This window comes from Rutilus rutilus (genome assembly GCF_951802725.1).
Source record: "Rutilus rutilus genome assembly, chromosome: 12".
Taxonomy (NCBI): domain Eukaryota; kingdom Metazoa; phylum Chordata; class Actinopteri; order Cypriniformes; family Leuciscidae; genus Rutilus; species Rutilus rutilus.
In genome coordinates, this window is record NC_140217.1 from 8,166,428 (window position 1) to 8,183,089 (window position 16,662).

Consider the following 16,662-nt stretch of genomic DNA (forward strand, 5'->3'; position numbering starts at 1 on the left):
AACTAACAATAATCTAATAAAAAGTTACTCCACACAAATAAAATGAAAAACATTGTTTGTTAGATAAAAGCTAGAAGAGGCACTGTTATACACAATGACATCTTTGGACTTCAAGAAGCAAAGTGTGAATTATGGTTTACATGAATACTGTCACACAACGGAAGAGAACAGACAGGTGATCGTATAAACAAAGTTTATTAATAGGATACAGGGAACAAACACTGGTCGATGGAAGGGTGAATGTGAAATTCAAGCAGTTGCACTGTGACTTAGCTTGGTGGAATATGATGATCACAGGTGCAGAGGGTTGTTCCATAAAGGCCACTTAGAAAAGTGGAGATTGAAGTCCAGCACCTGACTTGAATGGATCAGCTGCGCTTAAATCGTTTCCATAACGGTAAATTGAAGATCGTCTCGGTTACGTATGTAACCCTCGTTCCCTGAAGGAAGGAAAGGAGACGTAGTCGGACGTACCGTACTGATTGGGATCACGCTTAGGGAGCCTGTCATCTTCGAGTAATGATAAAATGAGCCAATGCACATTGGCGTGCGAGATTTGCATTTCGCTGTGGAGCTGAGCAGAGCCCGGAGTCAGAGGTGGTCCAGCAGTAGTGGCAACGTGACTACGTCTTCGCTCACTCATTCAGTGAACGAGGGTTACATACGTAACCGTGACGTACCTTACTGATTGGATCCCCATTAAAACGCCACTAGTGCTGCCACCTTCCAGTGCCTAGACAAAAGCCTCCTGACCCCCTGCATTATTGAGGCGGAGATAAGACAGGGCTTAGGCCAGGGAAGTCACAGCTGTTCTGCAAGACCCACTCAGTTAGACTTGGATAACACTGGGAAAGCGTGCCCTTTCGATGGAAGGAGGGATGCAATGGAAGCCACATCCAGCCCGTAGGGAGGTAACATGTGGAGGATACACATATGGACTGGACGAATTACCCGGCAGTACAACATATGGAATGTCACTGAGGTTAATAACAGGGGGAGACTCAACCGTCAGCGATGGCAGGGCAAGCTTTACCAAGGGAAAGACACGGGCTCGCCTCAGGGTGCCGTACCGTGGAGAATACACATATGGGATCGCCATAGGGATCACAACATATGGACCCAGCCTAGTACAAGTTCCACCAGTGCATATGAGTGGTAGGCCTAGCATCGGACGCTCCACCACGTCCAATGCCGAAGGGGTGTGGAGGAACTCAACAGGGTTTGGCTAAAGGGGAACTCAACTGGAGCAAGAATGGCGCACGTATCCAGTCCATAGGAGGGGAATGGCGCAGCAAGCCGACACAAGAGCGGGCTTACGGTCTTAACTGGCTTAAAAGCCCTGTTTAATAGTACGAATCGCTCTGTGGCCAGGGAAGGTGATGAACACTTTTTTTTAAAGACAGGTACACAATCCGCTGCCAAAAAAGCGAAGTGCAATGCACACAGTCTGCGGGACTGTGAGCGCTTTATTGCGCCGTGTGCTATTTGCGATGTGTGTGCTAAGTAATCTATAAATAAATGCTATCCCTTCCCTCGAGAATCTACAGGCCTACCGCTCATGCAGGTAGTTGTCAGAAAAAGCCAACGGGTCTGCCCTGTCCCTGAAAGTACGTTCTCTTTGAAATGCCCTGCGTATGATTATCACTCCCTCATCCACCACCTCATCAATGAAAGGATACGCCATGATTATGTGTCCGACACATATGGGTTGAGCTCCCTATTTATAGACATTTATTTGATTCATTACAAAAATCACACCAACTAAACAAATGTAACTTTACTTCTTTACATGTGTTACACTTTTTTTTTCATGTTCAGATTTATTACATTTATTATTAAAGTGCATTTGCTTTCATTTTTGGACTGATAGTGGTTACATGAAATAAAATGGCAGCATGCCAGAGAGTCCGATGTAATATCATCACATTCCAAGCGGGTCAGTGTTAACGGTATTCTGGTTAAGCATCAACTCAGACTTAGGCTGACAGTTAGCCTGCCCCGGACCAGGTTAGTTTCCCAGCATAAGTTGCCAGAGTAACTGAGTTTGAACGAACAACCCTCAGGTGGTTGAAGGATGGTACAGGCTGAACACACACAACGGCTCGGGATCAGACGACAGAAGATGGGCACCCGAAGACGGGTAGTCACTCAGGCAGGTAAGTCTCAGGCTGATAACGGGAGTTGTAGCAAGAGATGAGGCTGTGCGTGGTTAGACGAGACCAGACAATGGTGTGCAGGTTGATGAGGAGGTGCAGGTGCGTTGAATCAGCCCACTAAACATTGGACTTCGGATAGACGTGCAGATCATGTCTATATTGGGTCCGTCGGTCCATGACCAATTCTGGACATCTATTCGACGTCCAAACTAGGTCCACTATTTGAACGTCCAACCATGACCCAACTTGGACGTCATATTGAATTCAACATTTGAACTTTGAACAAATTTTTTTGGACGTCTATGACAGGTGCAGGAAATGTACATGATTAATATGTAATACTGTTTTATTTACAAATATCAACATTGTTGTTATCAACATGATTAATACATATGAATACAGATTATTTATAATTATTTAAGATAATTTTCCAAACACTCCATTTGATTGTCTCAGCAGCAGGTGATAACTGGAGACGCATACAAAGGTGTAATGCTGTAGCTCAAACAGTAGAGCGTTGGCGCTTGCAACGTAAATGTTGCAAGGTACAGAAAGACGTACATGGTACAGAAAACATGTCCTCCACCCTTTTGAAACATGAGACTAGTTACAGAAGCTGTATAAAAACAACATCTAAAATTAGTCTAAATTTGATGTTGAAAAGGCGTCCACAAACGACCACATTTGGACTATAAATAACCCTTACACGGAGGTCCTACGAACATCAACATTAGACGTGCGGTAGACGTCGAAAAAAGACGCCGCCTGGCTTTACAAAACAACCCCTTCAGTGGACCGAAATCGGATGTCCAAAAATTACATAGAAAAGACGTCACTCCGACGTCACATTGCGCAGTGGGAGTAGTCCGGGGAGAGTGAACGAGTGGGCGGAGCGTGCCGATCTGGTGACGATGGGCTGATAGACGGTTGTGTCACCGTGACAAATACACAGTGTAATGACAGATTACTTTCGGTCCACAAATCTAAGGTTGATGGGTGCTCCTGGACAGAGCAGGCCATGAGTCTTAGCACGCACATCAGTGGTCTGGGAAGACACCTCAATGTGGAACTTCTGCAGGAGCTGTGATAGAGAAGAACATCAGTACACCATTAGACAAGGGAATTACAATTCACATATATGACAGGAGTAACTTTTTAGGTCTGGTACACACATGATAGAACATACAAAAATACATAGGCTATTGTCCCATATGTATGCCTAATTTATAATTAAAAGATTGCGATCTCAATTCAAACACACATGCGATCTTATTCCTAAATGACAATGATTCCGCTTCAGTATGTATATTAAACCTTGGAAATTACGATCACACCGAAATATTTAAACCTGCTTTCGCGCTGCACTGAGCCAGAGAGAGTAGTGGTCATGTAAGATGTCTGGAGCAGCTTCACAAACAGCTTCAACTACTATATTGCTATTTCTGTGTTGCAAACATCAAATAATAACAGAAGTACTGGGATAAAAGTTTATAGATATAAACACAGATTTTTTAGATTATGAATTCATTTTATTAATAAAAAAAATGAATAGACTAATTGTAACATTTTAGACATTTATAAATAGACTTAAAAATATCCCCCCGCCCCCCCTTCTTTTGGTAAGGCCCATGAACAATAGTACTGTTATGGTTTGGATCTTGCTTGATGCTGACTTTTGAGACACATATACAAACACACACACACCTGTGTGAGAGCCAGATGCATCTCGAGCTCAGCTATTCTCCTCCCGATGCAGCTGCGGATGCCGTAGCCAAACGGGATGGAGCCGAAGTTGTCGACGCGGTCAGAGGCATCCTTGCGGATCCAGCGATCTGGACGGAATTCTCCGGGACGGAGAAAGTTCTCCCCATCCATTGAGGTGGAGTAATGACAAAGAGCCAGCTGAGTCTGCGAACAAAGGAAGTTGTTGGTTATTGATTTTTATTTAATGATTTAATAGCTATTCTATTGATAGTTTGTGATTTTAGCATTTTACTGAGGCCCCCTAGTGGGTTATTCACTTATTGTAGAACAACTGTGTCATCTTTTTAACGTGATTAACACAGTGAAATACAAGTCAAGTGTGTGTGTTTTTTCTAGGCACATCCTATCTAGGTCAGGGTAATTTATAAATCTAGAACTGCAGGAAAGACATGAAGGCATGAAGCAATTCTCTACTTTACAGGGGCAAGTTTTGACATGTTTATGGCACGGGCATATAAAAATATGCATACACATACAGTCAAATGATATATGCTCTTACCCCTTTAGGGATGAAATAACCTCCAATGATCAGATCATCCTGTGTAACGCGTCCGTTTCCAGGGAGAACAGGGAAAAGCCTGCATGTGTTAAAGAGACGGAGGGGTTAAAAAAAGTGTTTATGTAACAACACCATGCATTCTGCAGATCTCTTGATCTGATAGTGTTTATTTCTTGATTACTATATAAATAACCAGAATTTTTATTTTTGGGCCTTTTAACAGTGGTGGGCATAGATTACCTAAGCGTCTCTTTGACAAGCCCTCTAATAAGGGGCAGATAAGCAACATCCTCTCCAGTTGGGACGCGCCCACCCAGCACTCTGTCCACTTCCTCAAAAATCTCCTGCTGTATTGTGGGATGTCTTGCCAGAAGGTATGTGCTCCATGACAGTGTGAAAGAGGTCTGCAGAGGGTAAGAGAGTACAAAATTTCAAGACTTATTAGAGAATAGTAATATCAACTCTATGTAATTCCTTTATCTGCTGAAGAATGTCTCTACTACAGGGTCGGAAATTAACAGGGGCTTGGTGCAAAATGCCATCAAAATTAATAAAAATACCCCCATAATTCAAGATATGGGGGAAAATGCCCCTGTATTTAGTTATTGTTTTATTTATAACATATGATAAGCTTTTTCTTTTTTCTAAGTATGAGCATGATGCATATTTGATATTGATTTATACAAGAGTTCAATAAACAAGAAGTCACATTTTAGACACAATATTGTTTGTTTTTGCTCTATTTCAGCAACTACAATAGTTCCAAAGCTACAGTAGCACTGTTACACGTCAATTGCACGGTGTTTCTTTACTGAATGAATTTACTTTTTTCATCAAATCAGTTTAATGACTTATTTAATGTCTCACACTTGCATTGTTCCTAATAGAATGAATCAGCCATTTTAAACAAATTGGTTGAATGAATGATTCAATGACTCACTTATTAAGACAGTGACTTGCCACCACTTATGGGCAGTTTTAGTTTAATTTCCCCATACATTATTTCCCATAATTTCATATTTCTTCATTCACAATTTTATATTTAGTACATTCACCTCATAACATTACTTATTATGAAATTGTAATTGGAGTGAAAATTCATCTAAATGCCAATTCAGATGCAGCTTCTGTGCCACTTTACATCCGGCAATGCAAAGATGGAATTTGTTGATGCTGGTTTCATTTGATTGTTAACATTCAATTAGAATAATTGAGAGAATAATAAAGACATTGTCACAGTTAAAAAAAAAAGTTAAAAAGGACTCTTAAAAAGGTAAATGTACCACTGATACCATAACCCGCAACACACACACACTTTGCTCCTTCATCCTGTAATGAAACACCTGCCATGCTTCCCTCCATTCATCATTAAAAATGCTTAAAAATGCTGCTGTCATGTGTGTTCAGCTCCAGTGATCACAAAGCTCACCCTTTTCTTTTTGGGTGACTGGTTCCTTTATTAAGCATTAACCCATAACAGGCACCTTGCCTCATAGAGGTGAACAGAGAGACAGACAGGCAGAAAGGGAACGATTACATGACAGGTTTTGGCTCACGATTGCTAATCTGATCCTACGGCTGAAAGAAAAAGATAGGGAAAGATCAAAGGGAAGAGGACGCCAGCAGACACGTCAGCGAAATGGGAGAGTCTTGGCGGGTCTTGTTTATTGTGGGTGAGACGAATGGGGAGAGGTTAGCGTGAGGTCAGGTGAACACTGAGGTTTCCATGGAGACCATGGACACCCGTTGCGATCTGACCATTTGAAAAGAGTTCACGGGAAGAGGAAGAGGCGCCTGAGACTCATTTGAAGGTTTGTTTATCATCAAAATTAAATTCAACCGTTTTTCCAGCTGTCTCAAAACACAATGTGTTCTGGATTCTTGAATCGCCACACACACATTCACTGCTTGGAGATATTGCAGCATTACTTTACTGAAGGCATGAGAAACAGTGTATCACTTGATTAATATGGCCAGCCAACATTGGAACTAAGTGTCTACCAAGTGTCAGATGAGTGTGACATAGTAGTGATGACATATTTTTGTAGTCAAACTCGGAAGTTCCCTCGACAAAAACCCAATGGGATTTTTCCATTGGCTTTTGGATTATTGCAGAAAATAAGCTCTGTTACTACCAACAGTTTTTGATTTTAAAAAGCCAGAAGTAAAAAGCTTCGAATGCCCAAATGTGAGTCATGAACCACAAGCTGAGAAGCGCTGACCTCTTATCCCGTTCCCAGCAGCCCTTGGACAGGTTCTTACCGTGTCCACTCCAGCCAGAAGCATTTCAGTCATGTTTGCGTAGATCTCCTCTAGATTCATCTCTCTGGTGACCAGCATGTGAGTCAGCAACCCTCCTTTAATCTCTTCGCCTTTATTCATCTTCTTTTTGATCTCTGAAAGCCTCTTGTCCACGTGGATCTGGCCTAAAACACACATTTGTACAAACTTTTAAAAATATATAGTGAACAGAGTTGTAGAAGACCAACTTTGTCACAGTGACACTGAACCCCACCACGGTTCCCTCTTGCTCTTACTGAATTTAAAGAGTCCGTCCCATGAGCTGCAGAATTCCTCCCAGGGTTTGGGAATTATGGGACGCAGCCATTTAGGAATGGCACCGGCATACATGGTGGTCTTAAAAGAGCTGAACATGAGGTGCAGTGCAGCAATGTACTCTTGACTCATCGTGGGAATTTCATTCTGCAAGCAGCCCAGGCGAGTCTCGTACAAAATGGTTGCAACACCTAGGAAAGAGTTAAACATTTAAACTGGGTGATTTTTGTATCATATTGCTTCACATGTATGTGCTTTGCCTATTGAAAATGATCACCTACAATTAAAATAAATTACTTGCTAAGGTTTTCATGCGTTAATCTGAATCTGACCTGAATCTTCAGTCTACTGTTTTGGTGAAATCTACAAACTCTCAAACTAGAGAGGGCTGATCAGAGGGCTATGTAAGAATTTAGTTGGCGGTTTTCTTTAATAGCAACAAAAGACAAATAAAAGACCATTAATATTCAGAATGCAATAATGACACTATTGTAAATTGAAGTTGTTTCATCATTGATGAACTTTGCAGCAGATTCATTTATTGATTCAGTGACACTCAATTTAGTTCACTAATAGTGTCAATGTTGCAAAGCTCATCAATAACGAAATCGCAGTTATTTCTTGATGAACTTTGCAACATTGACACTATTATTGAACTAAACTGAATAAATAATGAACTGAATTGAGTTCATTTTGTCATTTATGATGTTGATCTGAATTACTCTCTGGATTAGTATTTATGTAAATTGGAATTGTGAAGTTGAAGATTGTCGTCCATTATGGGGTAAAAACTCTTGTCTAAATTCAACTGAGGGTCTACATTTAAACAGATAACTAGGTGGGATCATAATAGTAAACATAAAAATTATAGACTTGAGGGCAGAGAGACAAAGTGGCACATTGGCTGAGTCACTATCCAAATTATCCAGAGAGAGCTACCTCATTTTTATGAAACTATGTGTTCTTAGCCAATCAGAAACTGCAACCTGAAGCAAAGATGTAGCTTAGACCTTGGTGAAGGGTATAACTGCTGTGATCTTTGTAACTGTAAGGGGGGGCGGCCTACGGACTCCTGTGTGAGTCTTGAAGCTGACTTCTGCTGATGAAACTGCAAACTATCTTCAGTAAATCTTTTCTTTAATTTATTATAATTCTGACTCTGGGCATTCATTCATCATATCTGGTTCTGGGTCTTTGACTGTAAAACCCCTTACACTATTGTCTTTTGTAGAGCTGCTTTATTGTTAAAATAGAAGTTTTTATCATTGATTAACTTTGCAAAACTGACAGTTATTTTACAATTTATTGTACTAGTGCAAAATACCCGTGCAAAATCAGTTCTTGTGTGTTTTTAGTAATTGTTGGTTTGGTGTGATTGAATGAACTTTTGCTGTGTAATTGTAACAATGAGCAGTGACATTTTTATTTGTGCATGGTAGAAAGCACACAGTGAACTCCGAGAAAACGCTATTTTTGAGCAAACAGTTTGTGAATAGGCAACTACAAATGATGCCCGTGAAAGAGACTGTGAACGCATTGAATAGGATATGTTTAGTTGGTGAATAGCATAGGCTACTATTACACAGTAGCGATAACGTTAAGCGCACCAGAATGAAATATAATATTCAGAAGTAAACAGCATAGCTGACATATAGATTCAGTTAACATCCACAAATGAATAAGCACGTCGCGATTCAGGGAGCAGTGCAAAGTGCCCGTGCAAAATCAGTTTTTGTGAGCTGATCGCCGTCAAAAAAGTTCAGGAGATATTTCTTAGCGACGGCTGATTTCAACAGTTTCAATATGATAGCATTTTGAAGAAAAAAGTGTCATGAATTTATTGCATTTTTGGGGAAAAATAATAAGTTTTTATAATAAATCTTTGAAAATCCAAATCTGGATTTGAATTTTTTTATGATATTATAACCTAAAGATGCTATGTGAAAGTTTGAAACAGAAAATAGTGGTTTTCATCTTGTCACTTTCTTGGTAAAGAAAACACATTTTTACTCAAATTAATCAAAATGGATTTATCACGTTTTGGAACCAAACTATAATATTCAGAAGTAAACAGTGTAGCTGACAGATTGTCAGAATGTTTATTTTTAAACCACAACCTTCTCGGGGCTTCTTTGACCGATACAACTCTCTAGTGTCAGAATGTTTATTTTTAAACCACAACCTTTTAAAAATGATATATTTAACGATATCTTTTGCATTTCTCATCCAAACAATGTCAAACTTGGCACTGCACTTACTCGTGCCCGTGGCGAGACACCTGTCGAGTTTGAAATCAATCGGACTAACGGTTCGAGAGATATGCGAGGAACAGACACACACACACACACACACAGACAGACAGACAGACGTTTCTGTAATTTATAGATAGATTTAAAGCGCTATTTAAATAAATGTGAAAATATGACAAAAAACACTGTATTATAAATTCCAAATCCCAAAACCCTGATCTGTCTGTGGAACATCTGATTAACACCAAGGGCCCTATCTTTCACCCGGCGCAATGCAGCGCCAAGTGCGATGCAAGTGTTTTTTTGCTAGTTTCAGTCTGACGCAGTTATCATTTTCACGTCCTGCGCCACATTGTTTAAATAGCAAATGCATTTGCGCGGTGTGTTCTGGCGCATTGTCGGCACGTTGCTATTTTGAGGCAACAGAAACAGACTGCGCCATTGACCAACTGAAACCTGGTCTAAAGCCTTTTTTTGTTATTTAAGAGCGCGTTAGTAATGTGCGCCTATAGGCGGGTCCACAAAACGCGTACATTCTGCTTATTAAACACACAGGGACATATTATCACAATTTAAAATAACTATTTTGTATTTTAATGTAAGCAGCACACAAACATGGCAAAAAAAATTTAATTAAAAGGATTACAATGTAAAAGATTATTATTGTGCACATAAAGATATGGCGGAATCCGGCTAGTCCCGTAGATGGTCTGCTTGCGCACTTTTACCTCGCGCACGAACAGATCCGTTTGCATTAAGAGAATAGGGACAACCGCTTTAGACCATGTGCCAACCATTTTTCCTGTCGTTAAACTAGCAAAAGTGGATTCGGACACGCCCTAAGTGAACTTGCACCCTGCGCTTTAGACCATGCGCTTAGATCGTTAAAATAGGGCCCCAAGACTCAAACCCCTTAGCTGGATCTAATTTCATTTATACAAAGCCCTCATATTCCTTTCTAGAAAGGCCAATATGATACCTGACTCTCCTCTTAATTAAAAAAAAAATCCACAAGTTAAGGGTACAGGAAATCAAACCCCTATGAAAGGAAAACCCTGATGTTGACTGAAATCCAAATCCTGTCCTCTAATCAAATCATGAGTGTACAATGTAATATATCAGACCAGGGCACCTTTAGTACATAACAACTAGATTTTTGCACAAAAACACACACACACACACACAATGCCCTCAAGCTCACCTTCCATGGCATATTTGAAGAACAGGTCATTGATGTTAAGGACAGTCTGGCCATCGTCCTGCTGGCTGCGCAGTGTCTTCACTCTCTTCACCAGGTCGACCACCACATCATTAACATCAGATGAGAAAACATACACATCTTTGGGCCGCATAATCAGCTGTCGCAGAACACTGCGCATCTTCAGCCACTCATCACCCTCGCTGGACAGAGAAATCATCAGATATTTGTTAGCACAGACAGGAATCAATATTAACATATTGACATTACTAATGTGTCATTTACCTATAATACCATCTAAAAGTTTGGGCTCTGTAAGAATGTTTAAAAAAGAAATCTCCTGCATTTATTTGATTAAAAATACAGTAAAAACAGTAATATTGTGACATATTATCACAATTTAAAATAACTATTTTGTATTTTAATGTAATTTAAAATGTACCCAGCTAACAAAAATATGTTCTAAGAACGTTTTGCTAACGTTCCCATTAAGTTATAAAAATGTTATTTCTTTAAAATATCCAGTTTTTTAAATATTTAAAAAACTTTTTTTTCTTGGTTATGCAAACGTTAAGGGAACATTCCATTGTCTGTGTTCTCTGAACATTTAGAAACTAGTAACATTTAAAAAACGTTCACCCGACCTAATGTTTCAGGTAAAAACAATCCATGAACAATGTAAAAAAAGGGTAACACTTTAGTTTAAGGTCTTAGTTAATTCTCATAATTAACTAGTTGCTTATTAGCATGCATATTACTAAGATTTTGGCTGTTTATCAGTATTTATAAAGCACATATTAATGCCTTATTCTGCATGACCATATTCAACATCCCTTAATCCTACCCAATACCTAAACGTAACAACTACTAACTATTAATAAGCAGTAATAAGGAGTTTATTGAGGCAAAAGTCATAGTTAATAGTGAGAATTGGACCCTAATCTACGTTTTGCCTGTGACCAAAACGTTTTTTGCGTGACACCTTTTTGAGAACATTATTTAAGGCCAGATAACTTTGAACAAATGTTTTCTTAATATTACTGGAAAAACATTTGTTCCTAACTTTGAGAAAACCTTGCCACAACGTTCCGTGTTAGCTAGATAATAAATTCCTGTGATGCAAAGCTGAATTTTCAGCATCGTTACTCCAGTCTTCAGTCTCACATGATCCTTCAGAAATCATTCTAATATCCTGGTTAAGTGCTCAAGGAACATTTCTTATTATTATCAAAGTTGTGGTGCTTAATATTTTTTGTGGAAACCGTGGTCCTTTATTTCAGGATTCGTTGATGAAATGAAAGTTCAAAAGAACAGCATTTACTGGAATAGATTTTTTTTTTTTGTAACAATGTAAAAGTTTTTACTGCCAACTTGGATCAATTTAATCTGTTCTTTCTGAATAAAAGTATCAAAAGTCTTATTGATCCCAAACTTTTGAAAGGAGTGTAACATTTCAATCCAAAGTGACAAACGGTTACTAGCCCAGATTTGAACCTCTACCGTTGAGAAAGCAGTCAGTACTTACGCTGAGATGAGTCCAGTGGATCTTCCCCTCATATCTCTGTACTCCTTCCAGGACTCCATGTTGCCTCTCTGAGGAGTCACACCTTCAGACCTGAGAACATGTGCCACCAAGTCTCTGTCAGCGATGGACACCACCAGCTGAGGTCCAAATCGAGATTTAAAGATCTTCCCATACTTCTGCGAATGCTCCGTCTACAAGAAGATGTGTAAACTTGATTAACATGGATCTGAATCATTTATAGCTTGCACTAGTCATTTAAATGTTTTTTTTACTTCCAGTGGATTTTTTTTTAAAGGCTGAGTTTAGGCTAATCTACATTAGACACTGTGGCGAGTGGGACAAATGGCTGGAACCCCTCTTGTTTGCTGTGCGCGAACTATGAGCTACGAGCTTCTCTATGGGCGTCAGCCCCGCGGGGTGTTATACGTCCTGAGAGAGGCTTGGGAAGACGGACCTTCGGACAGTAAAAACGAAATTCAGTATGTCCTGGAACTGAGAACAAAACTCTTTGGGGCGGCTCTCCATGGAGAATTTGTTACAGGCTCAGGACAAACAAAGCCAGCTATACAACCGGGGAACCAGATTACGCAAGTTTGCACCGGGAGATAAAGTGCTCGTATTACTCCCAACCTCTAGTTCAAAATTACTCGCGAAGTGGCAAGGACCCTTCGAGGTCACACAGCAAGTTGGAAGTCTCAATTATGAGGTGGTATGAACAGACAGGAGCGGGCCACATCAGATTTACCATCTCAATCTCCTTAAAAAACTGGAATGAGGCGGAGTCAGTGATGCTGGCGATGGCGGTGAGAGGAGGATCTCGGGCCAGAAGTGAGCACTAAGAACCAATCTCTTGCTCTGGCCCCGGGAGGAGATCACCTCTCGCCCTCCCAGCTCACTGATGTAGCCAAGTTGCAAGAAGAATTTGCAGATGTGTTCTCGCCCCTGCCAGGTCGAACGGACCTCATTCAGCACCACATTGAGACAGAGCCTGGTGTGGTAGTGCGCGATTACCTGAGCACAAAAAAAAGGTATAGCTCAGTCTGAATTAGAGACGATGCTAGAGATGGGAGTAATGGTAAAACGGACAGCTTGATCCGATTCTGTGTGGATTATCGTAAGGTAAATGCTGTGTCGAAATTCGGCGCATATCCAATGCCGCGGATTGACGAATTGCTTGATCAGCTGGGTACTGCTCGATTTTACTCGACACTGGATTTAACGAAAGGATATTGGCAGATCTCCTTTATTGAAGAAAAAACAGCTTTCACAACACCATTTGGATTACACTAATTCGTTACTCTTTCTTTCGGGTTGTTCGGGGCTCAAGGATAATCAAGGATTACCACTTTTCAGCGCCTCATGGACCGGATTCTCCGGCCCCACGCTGCATATGCCGCTGCCTATTTAGATGACATTATCATCTATAGTAATGACTGGCAGCGTCATACGCAGCATCTACGGGCGGTTCTGAGGTCGCTGAGAGGGGCCAGACTAACGGCTAACCCGAAAAAGTGTGCGGTTGGGCGTGTGGAGGTCAGGTATCTGGGCTTCCACTTGGGGCACGGATAGGTGCGTCCCCAAATTGACAAGACGGCAGCAGTTGCGACCTGTCCGAGACCCAAGACCAAAAAGGAGGTGAGGCAGTTCCTGGGGCTGGCGGGATATTATAGAACGTTTGTACCTAATTATTCTGACCTCACCAGCCCGCCGACTGACCTCACTAAAAAGGAAGCGCCAGATCCGATCCAGTGGACGGAGCAGTGCCAGCAGGCTTTCACCCAGGTAAAGGCTGCTCTGTGTGGCGGGCCGCGCTTGCATTCTCCTCACTTTTCTCTCCCCTTTTTATTGCAGACGGACGCGTCGGACAAGGGGCTTGGAGCAGTCCTGTCTCAGGAGGTGGGGGGTGAGGAACGGCCGGTGCTGTGCATCAGTCGCATAAATACCACCAGAGAGGAGGAAGCAAGAGAGAGAGAGGACTGGGAACTCGTGCTGCACGGGAGGGTTGACAGCAGTCATTATTGGACTTTGTTTTTGTTTTGTTTGGAGATAAATAAAACCACGAGTTCCAAACATGCTGACCCTATCTTCTTCCTTCCACCCTTTGAACCTTGTCACAGACACATGATGAATATAAACCTCAGAAATAGTCAAAGTAGAGAGCGGAGAGTTGTAATTGGGTCCTAACGGTCATTTGTTTATCAGTTTGAGTACATACTGTTACTGATGTACTTTATGTACTCTAATGCTGGCTTTCCTTTAATCTCTAAATGCATTAGTGAAATAAGAACAGCTATATGGGAGACAACACAACCGTGATACAGCATTAAAATATATTTTCCCATTTCACATTAGTCATTTCCTGACTGACAATATCTCCACAAAGACCGTATGGCTATTCGTCAACTGTTTAGTATGCATGGGAAGACATTTCCTGGTATAGATGGCCCATTTGCAAATACTTGAAGCTGTTTGCAAATACAGCCTTCAATGTGAGCTTGCCCAATTTCACCCCCTTCTCAAGTCGCCTGCCCTGTACCATTCCTACTAAAACAGCACAAAGGCACCTCTGTGTCTCCTCAGCGATCTGATTTTTCTCACTGTCCAAAGATGACTAGTTTCTAAATGTTCAGAGGCACAAAATAGCTGATCCCTCATGTAGCCTACATGTAAACTAATGCCAATCATTGCATTATAGTGCTTGGCAGCATATGCCTCTGTTTCATTTCATTTCATTGTGTGTGTGTGTATATATATATAACTTAATACGAGTTAAACAGCTGATACGACTTAATAAGATGAAGTTACTGTACAAACAATCCCTTCTGGCAGACCGGCGTGTAATATAGCCTACGTGCTGCTAAATCTGGGGAACGAATTCTTCATTAGTGGCCACGATATACAGGCTGCCTATATAGGTCTATATCAAGTGTCAAAATTATTCGTATAGCGCTCAATTCACATCATTTTAAAGCAGCTTTACAAAAAGACATATAGGCCTAAGCTTTAATATTGAGCAGTTCAGGGCTGGGAGATATAAAGAAATATGTTGCTGATAAATGATACACTGTTTGAGATTGAGCTATAATATATTTATGAATTTACCCAGCAGACGAGTCAGTGCCACTTTAAGTGAGCAATGAGCATGACTGCATTAAATTACTAGCATTGCAAGGAGAGATAGCCTATTAGGCTGATAGTAGACAATATTTTCCGAATGTCATGCAGGGCTCAGTAATTTTGGCTGGAAAATCATTTTGTTTGCAATTTTACATCATTAATTTATGCTTCATCATTTTTCCATAAGGATCGGTGAATAAAAACAAACTCGGGATTTTACACAAATGATGATAATTCACTGTATTTCAGTAAGACACAGTTCCGAAAGTGTGTTTTATTTTATTTTAAACCACGCGTGGCAAATAAGACAAGGCTACCAAATGATACAAGGCCTGGCCATATTTATTTATTTATTTATTTATTTTTGCGTACAATGGGAATTAAAAACCCTGCAGTGCTGAAAAGTAAAAAAATATATATATATAAAAACAGATGTTACGGTTTTAAACAATAACTTAATATATTCTGTGTCTTAAGTAGCCTACACTAAAACATTAGCCAATAGATCTTAACTAAAATTACCATGGTAAACCGATAATAAGATACGATTAGAGTTAGCATTTTAATAGTTCTTTAATACGGCCAAATCATTCACAAAATAGTACATAAAGAATGGGCATGCTCAGGCTTGAATCGTCTAGGCCAATAATATTGCTGTAGCCTAAAATAAACAAATTAAACTGGGTGTAGGCGGAGCGACACGTGACACGTGTCACCCCGCCCCATCGTCCAGACTTCACTCTGGGGTAGGCTCAGTCTATGGGTAGGCTACTACACTGAGTCTGGGTTTGGGAAAATATCAGTTTTGTAACTGTCCCTCATGGTGGGGTGGAGACTAACTTGCTGTTTTATGCAACTCCAAAAGTAATTCAACACCCCGAATTTTGGCTATGTTCCAATCAAATCAAAGTTTATTTATCATTCTTGCAACAGAAATTGCCGACACTGAATGCTGTTTCTGCCAGCTCGTAAAATAAAACGTTACAGAGGGTAAAGTTACAGTTAATACAGAGCACACGAAGAGAATGAAATAAGCCTGTTCGTAAATGAAAACATACGAGTCTATGCTTGCGTCTGGGTATGTTCCACTGAACGTGTATTGAAGGTGTAAATGCAAACACACAAAGGGCTCTTTTCAACTAAAACGCGTCCCATCTGACATCTACCGTCTCCACTCACCTGGATCTCATGGATGCGGCTGAATCCATCCCGGTAGAAGAACTCAACGAGGTTCGAGAAAGTGCTGGGTCCGGGCATCTCCTGGAGGGTCTTCACTGTGGTCTCCTTCAGCGCCTCCGCGGCCGGGCTCACCTCGTTCTCTTCCTTCAGTTCCGCCTGACTGTGCGCCGCGATCTCCAGAGAGCCGCTCGCCGTGGACTTGTGCAGCCCGCGGGCTTGGCGGAGAAACTGCTTGCATGACTCCTGGAGAAGATTCTTGTGGGCCAAGTGTAGAATAGAGCTTTGAAGAGCCATCTCAAAGACTGTGCCACCAAGTTGAAGTCAGGAGGTTCTTGTAGGTGTGGAAGTGCTCGCAGACTGGAGTGAGTGCGCACTGATGAGTGGTGCTCAGCGGCTTTTAAAAGGTCCACGGGAGATCT

General features: G+C 40.9%; 1 protein-coding gene across 1 annotated transcript; it reads right to left on the reverse strand.

The window, feature by feature from the left end:
* Nucleotides 1-2,484: 2,484 nt before the first annotated feature.
* cyp27c1 (cytochrome P450, family 27, subfamily C, polypeptide 1) lies at nt 2,485-16,662 on the reverse strand. The gene is made up of 9 exons (XM_084425216.1): nt 16,244-16,662; nt 11,948-12,138; nt 10,426-10,625; nt 6,957-7,166; nt 6,682-6,845; nt 4,660-4,823; nt 4,420-4,498; nt 3,861-4,064; nt 2,485-3,237 (listed from the first exon to the last, which is right to left on the reverse strand). Exons 1-9 carry the CDS (start codon nt 16,535-16,537, stop codon nt 3,121-3,123), a joined length of 1,623 nt encoding a protein of 540 aa, XP_084281342.1. The 5' UTR covers nt 16,538-16,662; the 3' UTR covers nt 2,485-3,120.

What these genes read in the sequence shown, in the direction of transcription:
- cyp27c1 (XM_084425216.1), bottom strand. Translation starts at nt 16,537, where the DNA reads ATGGCTCTTCAAAGCTCTATTCTACACTTGGCCCACAAGAATCTTCTC. An exon ending in GGACGGACTCTTTAAATTCA is followed by an intron (nt 6,846 to 6,956) that starts GTAAGAGCAAGA and finishes TGTGTGTTTTAG; the next exon opens with GCCAGATCCACGTGGACAAG. An exon ending in CTTGTCAAAGAGACGCTTAG is followed by an intron (nt 4,499 to 4,659) that starts GTAATCTATGCC and finishes TAACACATGCAG; the next exon opens with GCTTTTCCCTGTTCTCCCTG.